The 17317-nt window shown below is 46.5% G+C and overlaps 2 protein-coding genes across 2 annotated transcripts in view; one reads left to right on the top strand and one right to left on the bottom strand.

Moving 5' to 3' along the window:
• Positions 1–6499: 6499 nt before the first annotated feature.
• PHF5A (PHD finger protein 5A) lies at positions 6500–14558 on the bottom strand. The gene is made up of 4 exons (XM_034775444.1): positions 14421–14558; positions 12281–12304; positions 9870–10036; positions 6500–7238 (listed from the first exon to the last, which is right to left on the bottom strand). Exons 1-4 carry the CDS (start codon positions 14470–14472, stop codon positions 7149–7151), a joined length of 333 nt encoding a protein of 110 aa, XP_034631335.1. The 5' UTR covers positions 14473–14558; the 3' UTR covers positions 6500–7148.
• A 299-nt stretch (positions 14559–14857) lies between these two features.
• ACO2 (aconitase 2) overlaps positions 14858–17317 on the top strand; it is a 31253-nt gene continuing 28793 nt past the window's right edge. Inside the window, exon 1 of the mRNA XM_034775355.1 lies at positions 14858–14942. Within this exon, the coding sequence (XP_034631246.1) occupies positions 14907–14942 (36 nt within the window). The 5' untranslated portion in view covers positions 14858–14906. The remainder of the gene's footprint in view (positions 14943–17317) is intronic.

Below are 17317 nucleotides of genomic sequence, written 5' to 3'. Positions count from 1 at the left end.
GTTTCACCCTTAGCAACCCTGCGCAAGGATCTCCTCTTCCACACCCAGCGTGACGCGTCCTGCAAAGGACAAGGGGGTGGGGGAGAAGGGAGAGCCGGAACTACTTCCCCAAACCCTCACTGGAAATTAACCCTTTTGTCCATGCCCGTCCCCAGCCATTAACCGCCTCGCGCCTTCTCCAGGAGGGAGTCCCTGCGCGGATCGCCCTGGGGCAATAACCTGTGTGTGTGTGTGTGACTGTCTTTTCTCTCCCCTGCTCCAGGTTGTGACTTCGCTAAAGCTTGGAGCTTTTTTTCCCCTCTCTTTCCCTGTCGTGGTCTGTTCATGGTGGATCGGGATCATCTCTGGCTAGGCAGCTATGCGATAGGACAGTGTTGCAAACCAGGGGCAGCTCAGCTGGCTGTTTTTGCAGTTTGTGGAGTGGTTTGTAACGCTGTGGCGTATGCACCGGTTTAAGAGACGAGAAAGGGGCACGGAGGGATTTGGAAAGGATCAGATAGCCAGGCTGGATTGACCTGAGATTTCCCCAAGCTCCTTATCGCTTCAGGACTTGGGACAGAGCAAGATCATCAAAAGGGAGGGAAAAAACCGATAAGATTTTTCTTTTATCCCACATGCATCATTATCTGACGTCTCCCAGCAGCAGCTACAGCGAATGGTGTTAATAGGGTTTGCGTGTGTTTTAAAGGGTGGCTAATCATCGTAGACATCCATCTCTTTGATGGAGAGCGAGGAATCGCTTCAAAAATGACCTCAAAGCAGAAGAAAGGCTCTTTGAACAAACGCAGTCACACTCCGAAAGAAACGAGTTAAACCCAGGATACAATCTCAGCATCAAATCTGTTCAATTGAAGGGGTAAAAACAACCCTCTTTTAAAAGGTGGTTGATAGAAATCCCCTATCCTGACCATTCCACAGGCTGCTGTGCAAAAAAAAAAAAAGTCCCCCCCCATCAGCTGTGAGAAGATAGCTGTGTTACAACGATTCCCCCCACGCTGCTCAATAGAAACCCCATTTTCCAGTCTCCTCCTGATCCTGCCACTGCAGATCTCCCCGCGAGTCCTGGGCTGTTGACTGGCTCGGTTAGGAGTGGGACACGCGTGGGTGCGCACCGGCTGGTTGGGTACGCAGACGGGACTAGCTGAGGGTGCCCCCACGCTGCTAAGGAGGGGGCACAGGAGCGGTGGGTGACACCAAGGCAAGACGAATGCAGGCTGCGCTAGCAGCACCGCGCACACCCCTCTCGCCCAGACACCCAGCGCCCCTCTCCCCAGGGGAGCCCCCGCGCCGTGCCCGGTTCACAGGCATTAGCCGGGGCGCTTAGCCCACGCTAGCGCGTGTTCGGACGGGGAGCGAGGGAGGGACGATCTGCAACGCGCCGCCACCTCCCCTCGCTTCGCTTCACAGCGCTGTTTGCACTGAGGCGAAGGCCTGCAGCCAGCATCCTTGTTGGCGCAGTGTTACACCCCATGACACGGGACCAGGAGGCCAAGAGCCTTTTAAACCAGCAGCCCCCCCCGCACCTCGAGGCAGGGATGTGATTTTAACTGCTCGCTGGGACGCATTTCCCTCCTCTAAGCCTCTGGTTGCAACGCCCAGCTCAGGGACTATTTTTTCCCCAACGCGCTTGCGCATTGACTTCATCATCACCACTTCAGGCGCAGGCATTGACACACTGCGAGCAACCTGCAAGGTGCACACGAGAGCAGACTGTGCTAAAAATAACAGCGGCGTGTTAGCAACAGCCTCCCCATTGGCTGGCAAGGTTAGGAGGCACCTCCGGATTGGTCTGTTGCGTCAACCAGTCAGCTGAAGGGGGCGTGTGCGAGCAGGGCCGTCTCAGCCACGGAGCAGAGGCTGCTGGGAGGGGTAGTTTTCTATTCAAAGGTTCTAGAAGGCCTTACAATGGGGCCTTGTGTGTCCAAGCCCTCCTTGTGGAGATGAACAGCTATATTGTTTTAAGGTTTATCTAGGTCAAGTAGGCAGGGCTCACCTTAAGCGCAAGCAAGATAAACGATTACCTAAGACTGCCCTAGCCTCGGCAGCTCCTGGCCCCAGTCCCAGCCTGGGGAGGAAGGCAGTGCAGAGCTTGGTAAAACTATTTGAACTCCAATTGATGCATCATCTACTAGTTGCACTATGACATACCATATATTTACCCTTTTCAAAATGGGTTAGACCTTGAGAAGAGGCGCTGCAGTGATATTAGCGAGCATCAGCACAAGGGCTTGTTCTTGATGTAGTGAATATTATTTTCTTGAAAATGATAGAATATATTACTAAGAGTTATGGCCCTGCTGCTTCCAGGTTGAAGCCAATTACCAGCTAGGGTCAGGAAGGCATATTCTCCATAATGTAGCACTGCACAATAAGGCATGTTATAGGGGATTTGATGCAGAAGCAGTGCTATTTATATGCATTTATAGGGCACCAATCACTATTGCACTGGCCCCACTTTCTATGTTTTAAATTGGGAACTGTTATCAATTCCAAATAACAAGAACAAATACACAATAAGCTCCTGCAGGCCCTTAACTTTAAGCACTGAGAACAGGAAAAAATACAGCCAATTACCAACCTAAGGGTATGTCTACACTACAATAAAACACCTACAGCTGGCCAGGGTCAGTTGACTTGAGCTTGCAGGGCTCAGGCTATGGAACTATAAAATTGCAGAGTAGGGTCTGAGAACCCAGGCTTTAGCCCAAGCCCAAATGTCTACACTGCAATTTTATAGCCCTGGGGCTCGAGTCCTGTGAGCCCAAGTCAATTGACCCAGGCTAGTCATGGGTGTTTTATTGAAATGTAGACATACCTTTACTGCCCAGGATTCTGAATAAAAACGTGTCTTGCAAAGTGTTCTAGATGCATCTATGTAAGAGACATTTCTTGGGGGAATAAACTCCAGAAATGTGAACCGCTACTGAAAATAGCCTGCTTCCATCTTCTGCAAGCTTTGCCTTCAGGACAGTTGGGTTCAGAGTGAACACAAATGGATGATAAGTCAGCGAGAGAGAAAGAGAGCATGCACCAGTCTTTTAGATAATTAACCACCAGCATCACCATTAGGAGAGAAAAGGTAATTGACTAGATTGGCCAAAGGTCTGGCCCAATTAATCTGTTTCCATTTTCCTTTCATCCTAAAGAATCCCCCAGAAAAGGTAGCATAGTAGATTAATATGTAACCTCATTATTGGATCCTCTTAACTTGTGGAGTTACACTTATTTTTGAATCATCTCAGAGCTTCAGACTACAAAAGACTATAAATCCTTTTGAAACAGTTGTAATTCTTTCAGGTTAAATTGCTCTCCCCAGTGGCTATTGCAAAAAAATATTCATCCCCAACACTGCTTTCATGAGGATACTCTGTGTTCCCCAGGATCTTTCTATGGATCCTTTACTCTTCACCCCCTTTTCCTCACAACCCTCTCCCTCCAGCCACCATCTCTGCAGTCAAAGACGACTGAATGAACTCAGTCAAGAGTGTATCTTGAAAATCTGTTGTGGCAGTTAGTGTTGGATACTACACTGCAGTAGGCATGGCTACTAATTCTTCTCCCCTCCCTCCAAAAGAAATGTGCAGCATATGTGGTTTGTTTGTTTGTTTGTTTTTGGGGGGGGAAGGAGAATAGGTTGAAAATGGGTGGCCATTGGGAAAATTATGAAACCTATAATGAATAGAAATATCTCCATTACTTTTCATTTAACAGCAATTCAATTAAAAGAGTGCATTAAGAATTTAAACATTCCATTGCTTTGCTTCAAACAAAATCATCCTGCCAGCCAAGCATCAGGAAATGAAACTGACCAGCCTAGGTTCAGTATCATTAGTAAAAAAAAGCCAATTACATTTCTGAAATTCTGTTTTAGTTTTAATAAGATGTTACTAATAGCACATAAGGACTCTTAAAATATTTCTCTCTTGACTATGTTCCTTTAATTATCCAGAGGTGAATACACCCACAGGGAGAAAGAGAGAGTGGAATTCTGTCCTAAGGATCCATTTATGCATTCTTGACTACTTGGCTATTACGACAAAGGAGAACTATTGAATCAGACACATGCACAAGAGGGAAGGAATCTCCAGGTTGCCAGAACAAAGCTAGTTTTGCTAGGTTGTTTAATGCCAAGGAAGGTCAGTCAGGGTATAATTGGGCATAATTAACACTTCCATACCAGGAACATTCTTTACTTTCAAGTCACATGACACTTAACTAAACCCAAAGGAAATCAGAAATTCTTTCCTGCCTTAGAAATGAAAACATTTGCTAATTTGAACATGTCAACAAAAAGTTCCCACCAAGCACCATAAAGAACAAAAACATGGCTGCTCCTATTAAGTAAAATTTCAGATAGTTAAAATCTGATCCCTGTAGCCAACACTCAGAGAGAGAGCACACTAATACAATCTAGACATTTGCCAACATCCAATTTTTAAAGGCAGCAACATTTCAGGTTCAGAGGGGCTGTCAAGCAGTGGACCAAATGATTCACGGGACTAGGGCTGGGTTTTAGAGCCATTTACCCATCCAATATGACCCTGTCCCAGCTTATTTGTAACCAAAAGTTATGATCCCTTTTTGGTAACTGATATGAAATGAGGTGACATTGTGCATGTAGGGGGGAGTGGGGAAAGAGGACTCAGGATATGTGTCCATGTCCCAGAACACTATAAACACTTCATTAGCACTGTGAGCAGAGAGGCTAAATATTGAATAGGCCAGGAATTCTCCATTTTTTTCTAGTGTGGAGATTGTAAATACAGGGATTTTCTTGCAGAAACCTCCTCTTCCATTTACAGAAGCATAGCACCCCTGTGGTAATTACAGCAATGACATATGTGGAAAAGGAATACCAGGCATGCATATTTAGCTTCCTTTAATTCAGTTTAGCAGTGTGCCTCCTAGTTGTTCAACTACTATAGTGATGAGTGCCATTATAAGACCACACTGTTCTTTGCAGACACCCACCAACCATCCCACAGATCAGTTTGGGAACCTCTGAATTAGGCCATTTGAGACTGGACTACTTTCTGAAGTCCTGCCAGAGGCCCCTCCAGGGCAGGGCTGCGGCACAACAGGACGGCAGCATGTGGGGGAAGCTTGTCCTGCCAGTGCCCTTGCTGAACCGGTTCTGGGCTTAAAGAAAGGACTTTGATCTTCACAGCTGTCAAGGCAAGCACTTTCTACTCATTTCAATGAGTTTTAATTTTTTTTTTTTAAAAGACCCTGCAATTAACCTCACAGTTCTCATCGCATAGAATCTGTTTCAGAGAGCCTGTCTTTTCTAGGGTCCCTGTCTGGGGGATTAGAAACTAATGAACACAAGACAAGTAATCACGTAAGAAAGACTGAATCTTCACTGCAGTGCTACCCTTCTGTATCTCTTGCTCTGCTTCACAAGGGAGGGCCTCATCTACACTAGCAGTTTTAGGGCAATCTCCCATCCTTGCGGTCTGGCACTGCCACTGACCTAGGCTACACACACTAGTGGCAGTAGAAGGCTTCTCCTAAGTTGCCTGTGTAGACAAGGCCAAGGAGAAAAGCAACCCTCTCCCTCCACTCGACCAATGGATGAGAACCACTAGATAAGGCAGTTAACTCTTTCACAGCTGCCAGAACATGGAGCTACATACCCAGTAATCAAAGTTCTGATCTTAAACTATAAGCCCTTGATTCCCTACAGCAGTAGCGAGACTGGGAGTGCTGAGGCAACAGCAAGCACAGCTGTATGGGGGAAAAGGAAGGGAAATTCCTTGTCTCTCTATAGCGATCCCTGCCTGGATGGTACTGCTAGCTGTGCCAACAGGCTCAGATGTGAACACTCTGCATCCCAAACTACATCTTTGTTGGGACCCTAGACCACAAGTGGGAAATTCTACTGTACCCCAAATCCAGCTTAGTTTCTCTCTGCCCCTCCTGCTCACCAAAGCAGCTCCTTAGAAGTTAACATGATTGCAAACTCCTGGTCAGGAGGGAAGGGGAAGGTGTGTACAACCTCTACATGAGCTGTATCTCCTTCCCCAGATCTGTGCTGAGCAGTCCACAGCCTCTGGTGGTATTCAGCAAACAAGCAGGCTCTAGTTTTCAGTATATGGCTATTAGTCTGGAATATAATAGCTGGTTTCCAGCTACAGCACAGAAGGTTCTAACTTCCTGCAGCAGGATAGAGTCAAGCAGCTCAGGAGGTTTTAGAAAGGGATTGGATGTTTGCATGGTGAAACAACATCCAGACACATTAGCAAAGGCAAGGGTTACACAAAGCGAGCCAACCTCCTGCTTCAGGACAAAAAATTATCAATGGCTGGGGTGAGAAAGCAAACAGCGGTCCTTCCCCAAAGCATCTCACAGAGAGGTCAGCATAGCCATGACTGGCCATTATCAGAGAACAGATGGCTCATTGTTAATTTCTAGTTTGGCAACTCAAGTTCTTAGTGTCCCAATCACCTTATAAAAGGAAACTCTGGGAGGACGATGGGTGGGATGAACTAGAGAGAAATCCTTGTTAGAAAAAGAAAAAAAAAAAACTTTATTGGTTTACATTTTGCAGAGGTAGTTACAGAAAGGGCCTTCGGTTAAACGGTTGAAGAAAACATAGGGACATGTAATTGTTGTGCTCATATGAAAAGGGCATCAGTCATGAGCATGCTAGTCTCCCTGTATAACAATACATAGAGATTTTCGGTGGGTCGGCAATTTGAACTCATTCCTCAGACTTTGGGGGTGTGGCCAGGGGAGAAGACTTCTTATCAACTGAAAGGGAGAGCATGGAAAGGAGAGCACTGCAGGTGACCCCCCGATTCCAAAAGTGGGCAAGACGTGTAAAAACAGTGCAACACCTTGATAGGAGAGCAGATCCCCTTAGAATGTAAGTACTTGCCCACCAGGCATTTTGCAGAGCCGTATGGCAGACAGTAGCCACGCTTGAGAGATGGCAAGAGTCAGTAGCCTGCTTTCGCCATCTGCAGTTCTCAGCTATTATCAGGTTCTAATCCCCAGTTGATTTTGTTTCTTCCCCCACCCCCACACATAGTTTAATTTGTAACATTTTAGAGAAGATTAATTGGTTCTCAATAACAGTGAAGTCCAGAGATGTTTTAAGACCCTTTCCCCAACCCTGCAGCAGGTACAGCAGCACCAAGGGCCAATCACCTCTTCTTGAAGCCGTACTTCTTGCGCTCGTAAAAGAGATCTGTCTTGGAACTGCCCAGATTGACTATCTTAGGGCAGCCATCCCTCTGGAAACATGCAGAGAGAAAAGGACATGGTTAGAGCAGAACAGGCTCGAGTGGGGCATGAAGAGTGACCACTATCTTCCACCCCAAAAAACACCTCCTGGAAACACCCGTGCAGGCACACTTCCCTTCTACTCCATTGGCTCCAGCCATCAAAACTGAGAAAGTGGAGGGGAGGAGGGAAGCCTTGCTAACACTAACTAGGGCATTCTCTTCCTCAGGGGAGCATGGAGAACAGTTTGAATAACATAATCACTTTAATGAAAGAGATGTATAGTGCCCCGAGTCTAGATCCTTCTAAGCTGATTTATGACATGACTTATGAGGGCAAGGGGAACAACTTTCCCCACCCTGAGTTAAGAGGAACCTACTTCCATTAGGTGTCAACACATATTCCTTGTGCCCTCAGTTCCTGCAGCCAAAGCAACTCCCAGATTCACCACACTTTAGACACATCAGAATAGAACTTGATTCACTGTAAAGGTCACATGCCCATTTTGCAGGTACAAGGGTACTCATAGCAAGCGTATGTGGGGAGGCCTCCATATCCCAGTCCTACCAGCTGGAGGGAAAGCCAGACGTAAGTGGAGCAAGTTAGGGAGAATAAATCAAGGGTGCAGCTGTGAGTTATGGGAGATGGAAAAATTTAAATACAAATCAGAACATGAGCCAAAACCCTCCCTGATAATGGGACATGTGCATGTGCACGCCAGAGAACGTTTGCCCATGGGTCACTCAGCCTGGCATCTGTGCGCCTCTTGAGGGCAAAATGCTGCTGCTGGAGTTGGCATCTGTGCTGTGCTGAGGGGCCCAGTGGGCATTGGCACACGTGTTCCTGGTTGTTGCGTAATCCTGAGTGGATTAGACGAGAAAGCCTTTGGGCAGATGTCATCCACTGCCGAGACCGCACCCAAGCTGCGGCACCAAAACTTGCTGTTATGGGGGAGGAAAGAAGAGGTGGGATGGGCAGGAGAGCAGAGATAGAAGAGGGGAAAAAATTAAATCATTCTCTCCTCTCCCTTCCCACCACACCCACATATATGCCTACACCAACCAGCCTCTAGCTCTTGTCTTGTGGTTTCACTTTGAACTTCCAAGGTGGGGCCCTTCCAAACCTTCCCTCCCACAATTTAGGGCATCTGTGATAAACCTGTCAGCTTCATTACAGGTGTCTGTTCATTCCTCCACCCCCCCAAAAGGATTTGGCACATGCTCATACTTCTATCCCCAAGAAAGAAACCCTCCCTGAAACCCACAGCTTGCCAGGATGACATGGCATGACCCTGGCCTGTAGCCCCAAATGGGGCATGTGTGGAACCAGCGCCCCCCACAAAACAGGAACCAGGCACCTTTCCCCTTTACATGAAGGATGTTCCCTCCAGCCCATCTCATCCATTTTTTGCTTTCTTGCTTCACATTCTAATGGAAGTACCTTCCTCTTGACTCTGTCTGGGGCTGAATGTAGAGCATTTGGGAAAGTAAGATTAACTCATTTGACTAAACTAAGGGAGTGTTAAAGCTTCAGACACAGAGCTCTATCTGCAGAAGCAGTACTGTGGTCCTGATCATTCGTGTTCATTTAAAAAAAAAAACCCGCAAGACACTTTTCCACAGGAAATGGGTGTCCACCTTTAATCACTGCATTCTGTCTCTAAGTTCCACCTGCTGTTTCATTTCATTCATTCACATCCTGCGCTAACTGCATGTAGTGTTGCTGTACATGGTTATACTGCTATGTTTCACCTCAAAGGTGGCTGTGTTCCTGTGTGCAGAGATCATTCTCACACCACTGTCATTAAGCACTATGGGACCCTGCTACAGAAACATAAGGGAACAGGACCACTAGAAAGAGGCCACTTCTAGGTTGGAATACGTTTACCAACAGTACATAACACCCCACAGCAGTAAAAAATTAATATCCAAATAAAATGGGAAAAGGAGTTTTAGGTCTGTAGAGTGCAATTACCGGAGTTGGAATTTGGTCAGGACACCAGAGCCATAACCCATATTCTTATGAACCCCCCCACGGGATTTTGATGGCTACAAGTGGCCCATGACTTTTGTTTTTTGTCTAACCCAGAGGAAAACACCAGCAGTACTGGATGTCCTACAGCACCACACATACACAGGGCCATTGATTCAGTGTTGACTGGAGTAGTCACATGCTTTTTGCAGCATTTGAGAATTTCTAAGCTAGTGACCTGACCCTGATAAAGCTTAGCTTGTGAGACCTAGTAAGATAACATCTTAAGTGGTAATGCTACAGGCAATGTATGGATGAAGTGAATCACATACATGCAGTTTGTAAACTATTTTTCAGTCCTGTGGGATGAAAGGCACGAGAGAAATATCACAGGGCTTATTTGTAGATCTCAGAGCATTTTACAAAGGTGGGTAAGCACCACTATCCCCAGATGCATAAAAGAGAGGAAGAGAGGTGAAGTGACTTCCTCGTGGTAACATAGCAAGCTAGTGGCAGAGTTGGTACTAGAGCTCAGGTGTCCCAAGTCGCAGCTCCATGCTCATTCCACAAGACCACAGCTGCCTTTAAAGATAAGCATGACTGTTAAATAAAAACAACATCTGTTCAACAAGAGACAGAAAGACAATCTTGAGGCACTGCATCCAACTTACATCTTTCTCCTGGATGGTGCACTCTTTGCAGTAATAGGCATCAGAGACTCCTGGACCTCCGCAGATCACACAGCGGCCTTGGTACGACCCATAGTTACACTCGTCACATATGCGCACAAGTGTGCAGGGTCGCACATATGAGTCACAGATCACGCATTTACCATCACCTACAAATAGAGCACAGTCCTTAGCTAAAGAGTTTCCTTCTCCACCATTCCCACCGAGAGGGGATAGCTCCCTATCCAAACAAGTCCCCCACACACTCTAAAATAGTGGGACTGAGCTAGGAAATTCCTTCTCGCTGACACATGAAAGCCATTTTACTTCTCTGAAGTGAATGAGCAAGTAGAAGAGCCAGTATCTTGCAAAACTTCATTTTCGAGTCTTTTTGCTTTGCAATCAGAATCAGAGAGGAGGGCCAGCACTCTGCTCAGCCAGCATTTTACAAAACTCTTCATTACATCATCCCACCGCTGTGTCGTTAAACTTTCTGACGAAATTTAGCACTTGTGAGAATTTGCTGAACTGACAGCACCAGACAGTCTTTTAACTACAGGAGAGGTAGAACATGGGCAGCAGCAGTGCAAGCTTCTCCCACACCACCACATAAACATGAGACTAGAGTACTACCTCCAAAGGATGAAAAGGGAGGTTCAGTCTTCATGATCCTTGACTTCTGAGAGGGCCAAAAAGAGGGCGAATTTGTGTAGACAGCCACAACAATTTCTGTGATGTGGAAACCTCACAAAGAATTGAATGAAACCTAACAATTCATTTCACAGATGCCATATAGTCATCAATGCCAGTGACAGTCTGTAGTGTCCTGGACTATATCCAAATTAATGACCAAGAGCTGAAAGGTTCATATCCTATTACCAGTCCCCTTGAGTCATCTAATCCCTACCGCCACTAAGGATTCTTATCTCCATAGTGATGAGGCTTCAACTACTTCCTGTGGAATCTATTCCACTGACCATATACTCGTAAAACGCTTCCCTAAGGTCAGACTAAGGGCTTGGCTACACTTTGCAGATGTAGAGTGTTGGGAATTAAATCAGCCTTTGGAGACCGCAGCAGGGAAAACGCTGCCATGTGTTTACACTGTCAGCTGCAAGCACACGGGCATGGCCACATTAGCAGCTCTTACAACGCCACAAAGAGCAGTGCATTGTGGATCTATACCAGTGTGCAAATGGCTGCAATGTGCTTCAAATTGGGGGTGGTGGTGTGTGACAGGGAGTGTGTTGTGTGTATGTGGGGGGAGAGACAGAGTGTTTTAGGGGGCAGAGAGTGTGTCAGCATGCTGTCTTGTAAGTTCAGAGAGCAGCTGACCTCCCTCTCCCCCCGCCTCTCACACACACACACACACACACACACTCACACTCCTCAGTAATGGTTTGCTTTGTCCCAGAGCAGATAAGCATGCTGGCTGTCAGTAATGGAGCTTTGAAAGGGACTATCTGCATGTCTGCAGCCAAGTTCAAAACAATGAGAAGAGCGGCCACTTGACTTCAGGAGATTATGAGACATTTCCGGAGGCCAATCACAGTGCAGTAATGCATCATGTCAGCATTTCAGCCAGGGCGCAGCAAGCTTTATGCTTCTCATGGAGATGGATTACCAGGAGTGCTCCAGCTGCAGAGTCCAGGCGCTCTAAGTGCCTTGCCAGTGTGGATACGTCAGGAGTTAGGGTGCCCGGGGCTGCTTTAATGCGCTCTAACTTGCAAGTGTAGCCATGCCCTAAATTTCTCCCTCCTTTGCTCCTTTTCCCACTATTTTCTGAGACACAGGCTAACACCCTTATTTCATTTATACTGTGCCCATGAAAGGACCGATCATACCCTCTCATTCTCCCAAGTCTCCTCTTTTATAGTAGGAGAAGAATGTATTTAGTTCTGTGTCTCTTCACATGTCCTAGCTTCAGATAATTTTTGCTGTGTATTTCCCACACTCAGAATTATGACTTGAGCCTTTATCAAACTATGTAACAGGCATTTTTGGAAAATGGATTTTTTTCTTTTTTAAATTACCAAGTTATCTTTTTGCAATACAAGTGGATCATCATGAACTGATCAGTACAACCCCAATTCCTTAAACTCTGGCCACAAACCTGTTTTTTTATCCACAGATAGGACCCTCTCCCTGTACTTTTCCATGACACATACCGTAATGCTTTGTGCTTGTATGGCATCTTCCACGTAAGCCTCTCAAAGTGCTTTCCACATATTCATCAACTTAACCTCACAACACCCATGTGGGTTTTCCCATTTCAAAGAGTGATTTGTCCAAGCTTACACACACAAAAAATCAGTGGCACAGCTGGAAACAAAATCCAGGCTAAATCCCAGCTGTGTACTCTAACCACACAACAATGCTCTCACAAAAACACCACAAGCAGATGTTATACTTACATTTTTCACACAGTCTTCCAATAGCTGCAATAAGTAAAGCAGAAAAAAGAAAATTATTTTTGACAGAGACAATTCAAATAAAACTTTTGTTTTAAATAGGTGAACTGCAATTTAAAAGTGAATTAATGTTTTTTTAAAAAATCTGTTTAAAATCTAAACTAATTTAACAAAGTACAACGGCAGCCTTAACATAGCAAATACATACATTTTAATAGTAAACAGTAAGCATCCTTCTAGACATACATTTGCCAAGACCAGAGCATAGAGTTCAGTGTTCCCCATGAGGCATTCAATGGCACCATTCACACTTCCAGCACAGCGCTGCATTCGCTACACTGCTTCAGGTATTAGCAAGAGCAGGGAAATAACAGAGCCCAATACACAGGCTATGGCAGAAACTTTCCATTGCATTAATGGGAGCTGGATGAGGTTTTCAGAGACAAAATTATTTTCAACTATTTTGTTTTAAGTCTATGTTTGATTTTGAAGGCTACTAGCATATTCAGGTCATGTTCAGGATGTTATTTGAATTAATTGAAAAAAGTATTACCATTTGTCTATAAGATTAAAAAAAAAATTTAAATAAATAATACCGTAGATGAATGTATGCAGTGTTCTTGGAGCCATGTTGGTCCCAGGATATTAGAGAGACCAGGTGGGTGAGGTAATGTCTTTTATTGGACCAATTTCTGTTGGTGAGAGCTCTTCTTCTCCTTAAGCAGAGCTCTGTGTAAGCTCAAAAGCTTGTCTCTCTCACCAACAGAAGTTGGTCCAATAAAATATATTACCTCACCCACCTTGTCTCACTAGTAGATGACTACAGTAAGTATCAAGCTATAGAGAGTTGTATACCCTAGTGACCACCACAGCAAAGACTCAGTCACCACTGAGCAGATAGATACCCACCAGGCTGGAAGAGTAGATCTCAGATAGAGTTAGGCCTCTCACCATAAAAGTACAGTTCTACGCTGAAAAATGATTCTTTAAAAACAGCACCCAGGTTTCCATGTTTCCCTTGTCTCAGCAAGAACAGTTCAAATTTGCACTTGCAAGCAAAGATTTTTTTTTTCCTGAGTCAGCCAGCTCTAGATCCAAGAATCAAGCTAGTCTCTTTCTCTCTCATGCCCCATCACCACTATATAGATTTAGCAAATCAACTTCTGTCCTCAGTTACACCATCTATTGCACAGTTAACTGAGGGCAGAACTTGGCCCTACAATTGGAAAGAAATCAGCAGTTCTGATGATAAAATATTCTCCCACTTGTTCTCTTGGCACTACCAGGATAATAGGAGTAAAGAGCAAAGATATTTGGTCATTAACGTGAGCAACTATGACTGCTTAAGCATACAAACTAGTCTGTTGAGTAAGTAGATATTATATTCATTTTTCTAATAATTGAGGTGCAATTAAAAGTATTTAAAACCGGCCACTTAAGAGGCAACTAATGTAGAAAACAATCTACAAATATAGAATTACAATAACAGACTCTTATGTTCTTTGTGGGTCACAAGCTGGCAATCACACAGTGAGGCATTAGGTTATATGGGAACACAACATGCATGCTGGAGCACACAGGTGAGGCACAAGGCCAAGAGCCCTGGCCTACCTGGAGAAGGACAGGTGACTGGGGTAAATGGGAGAACAAGACTGTTTCTAAAAAGTGTTTTGGATGCGTTTTTGTGGGAGTCACCCCAACGTTAGTAACAACCCACAGCACTGACAGGACACCTCCCAGCCAGAAAGCACTTCATAAAGGGGAGGGGGTGGGAGCGAGAAACATTCCTCCCAGGCTTACACAGCCAGTCTGTAGCAGAGCCAGAAACAGAACTTGGGTCCCTCTGACTCCCAGACTCATCCTGGTACCACAGTACCAACGTCCTCCCCTCCCCCCGGTGTCCCGTGCCCCCGCTACCAACATGCCCCTCCTCCCCCACTGGTGCCCCTCCCACCCGCTGCCAACGTGCCCCCCGCACTCGGGCCCCACTCGCTCGCCGAAGTGCCCCTCCCTCCCCGCCGGGATCGGGTGTGGGGGACGCTCCGCCCCTCCCCGCGCGGAGGCCGAGGTGACCCTGGACAGTGTCGGGATCCCCCACCCAACGGACACGGGAAAGAGGGAACCAGGGACATCCGGGTCTCACCCACTCCCGCCTGCTTGCGGCAGAAGATCAGGTCCGGATGATGTTTGGCCATTTCTCGTCACCGCGCGAGTTAAGTCGCGTGGTCACCGTTGAGTCCTTTCACCCTTGACCTTTCACCCCCAGGTCCTGGCAGGGTCTATGTGATCTTTTCTCACAAAGCTGCCCAAGCTTCCCAATGACAAATGCTAAATCACTCCACAGCCGCGTGCATAAAGCACCCTTAGACCACGACTTTCTCCCCTGAGACCGCCCCAGAGTCCCCTCTGTTAAGCCGGATAACGCGTCCCCACTGCTTGGGATACTTTCCTTCCAGGACCTGCAAACCCCACCCACTCTCCTTCTACAGGCTCAGTCCCTTGCCGGAGCCCCGCCCTCTCTGGGGTTTGGCCCCGCCTTTTCGGCATAGGCCACGCCCACTCTCGGACATTATTTAAAGGCTGCGCGTGACGTAATTAGAATGCGACATCATCTTTGTCAGTGAACAAAATGGCGCCGTACTGTGTCCTGGCGACTCGCCTGCAGGTGACAGTGCCGCAAGGCGAGCGGGGTGCGGTGGTGGGGAGCCGGGTGCAGTTGGGCGGCCCGTGGCGGTGGGAGCCGGCTGTAGGTGGGAGGCTTGGGGTGGCGGTTTGAGTGCGGGGCGTCCTGGTTCTCCCTGTAGGTCAGCGTGTCCCTCGCGCCTGCCCAGGCCCTGTTCCCATAGCGACTGGGGAGCGGGGTCCCTGCAGGGCGGGGGCAGCCCGGACTCCGCTGTCGGGAGGTGACACCCCGGCTGCGCTCCCTCCGCACGCCCGGGGGAGCCGGGCAGTGGCCTTTGCTCAAGGTGAGGACAAGGTGAACTGCGAGGTGGGGCCCAGAGGGGACAGGGGTCGGGCCGAGCCCCTCGGAGGCAGACTGCAAACCTGCTGCTAGTGAGCCAGGTCCTGTCTGTGCTGGCCTCGGTTCTCCCCTCTCTGGGCCCGGGTGTTCTGCAGTGTGTGTGTGTTAGATTTAAACTCCTGTGACTAAACCAACTTCACCCACCCTCCCCCCACATCCCAGCTAGGGCTGCAGTTTGACCTGGGCCTCTGGGACTGCCATGCAGAGGTTATTTGGGTTGCAATCTGTGCCATTGCACAGATTGCAACCACAATGGGTGGTTACCATTGTGCACCTGCATTGACTTGTTAGAAATAAGTGATCATAATTTTTTTTTCTCAGATTAAATTTTGTTGTTTCTTTTCTCCCCTTGTGTGAGATATAGTGAAATAAAATACAACTCTTATTAATGTATATGTAAACTATCTCTAGTGGACTATACCTCTTGACACTTCCGTTTACCTGTTCTCGAAAATCACCAGTTGCCACTGGAACATTAGCATACAAGACTTTGAGTGGAAAATGTGTATGTACATGTTCAGGCCTAAATACCATAATTATAGGGATTATGCAATGAGATATAATGAGGGAAGAAAGAAATCCACCTTCCCATCCAAGTTCTATCCAACTAGAACTTGAATAAATTTACACTTTTTAGAAGAGATGCCCTATGTGTAATGATCTCTCAAACTCGTACAAGCTTGCAACATTACTTCAACACAATCTGATTCTTGTACTTCAGGCATATTTTTGTGTCTAAATCTGTACTTTAAGAACTCTAGAGTTTCTCATTATTATGTTGAGGACATGTATATGGCTATAACTTTCTCTTTTAAAACTAAAATGTTCATGGAACATCATGCTCCTCATTTAAAGCATGGAACTGGGAGTCAGGAGATCTAAATTCTGTTCCTCATTTTGCCATAGACTTTATCTGACCTTCCCTAACATTTTTCCTACTTTGCTTCAGTTTCCTAATCTATAAAATAGTATTAATTTACCCATAGTACTTCTCAAGTGTGTTGTCATCTTAATTCACTATATATTTGTAAGTGTTTGATCTTAGGTGGATGTACTATAGAAGAGCATATTAATTTTATGCTTAAAATATAAAGGGTCCTAACTGCAGTTCGTTTTATGATATGTAAAATTATTTAAAATGTTGCTTCAGTAACCTTTTCTAACAGGAATAACTAATTTCACCGATTAAAAATGCTTCTACATGACTACTTTCGTAAAACAGGGGAAGAATTGCTCTTACTGTAGATAAATAGGACAGCACAAAAATAAGGAACTGATCCATCATGTGAGAACAAGGGGTCAGCTGATGGAATGAATGGCAGGTCCGTTTAGAAGAAATGTAAGGAAATACTTAGCCTCTGGGAACTGTGAATTCCACAGATCCAATACATTATATGCTATCTAGTATGATGATTAAACTAGATTTCTTTAAAAAGGATGAACAGTTATAATGAATATGAATTATACTAACAAAGCTAAAGGCTACGATTTAGTCATAGGTATTTTTAGTAAAAGTCATGGACAGGTCATGGGCAATAAATAAAAATTCACTGCCCGTGACCTGTCCATGACTTATACTATAAATACCCCAGACTAAATCTTAAGGGGGTTGCTGCTGGGTGTGTGCGCTGGGGGCTGTTGCCGGGGGTAGGGGAGGGAGATCCTGGGGAGGCTGCTGCTGAGGAGGCGTGGTCAGCTGTGGCACCAGCTGCCAAGGGCCGCCAGCAGTGGCTGCACCGGCCACACAAGGACCACCGCCAGCACCAGCTGCACTAGCCACTGGGGGGCTGCCTGGGGAAGTGGCTACTCCGACCGCCGCTAGCTGCCAGGGGCTGCCCGAGCAGCGGCTGGCTGCAGGGGTGCCCCAGTAGCTGACCGGTGTGGCTGTCCCCGGGGTCACCTGAGCAGCTGGCCCTGTAGCCAGCTGCTTGGGCGGCCTTGGGATCAGCCACACTGGCCCCCGCAGAAGTCACGGAGGCTGCAGAAAGTCATGGAATCCGTGACTTCCATGACCTCTG

The sequence above is a fragment of the Trachemys scripta genome, chromosome 1 (genome assembly GCF_013100865.1).
Source record: "Trachemys scripta elegans isolate TJP31775 chromosome 1, CAS_Tse_1.0, whole genome shotgun sequence".
NCBI lineage: Eukaryota > Metazoa > Chordata > Testudines > Emydidae > Trachemys > Trachemys scripta.
This window is presented reverse-complemented; position numbering and strand designations above follow the sequence as displayed.

Excerpts from the sequence above, each read along its gene's own strand:
- PHF5A (XM_034775444.1), bottom strand. The coding sequence starts at position 14,472 with ATGGCCAAACATCATCCGGACCTGATCTTCTGCCGCAAGCAGGCGGGA. Across the intron at positions 10,037-12,280 it reads TGGAAGACTGTGTGAAAAAT|GTGATGGTAAATGCGTGATC; the intron begins GTAAGTATAACA and ends CTCTATTTGTAG. Across the intron at positions 7,239-9,869 it reads GCACCATCCAGGAGAAAGAT|AGGGATGGCTGCCCTAAGAT; the intron begins GTAAGTTGGATG and ends GCATGTTTCCAG.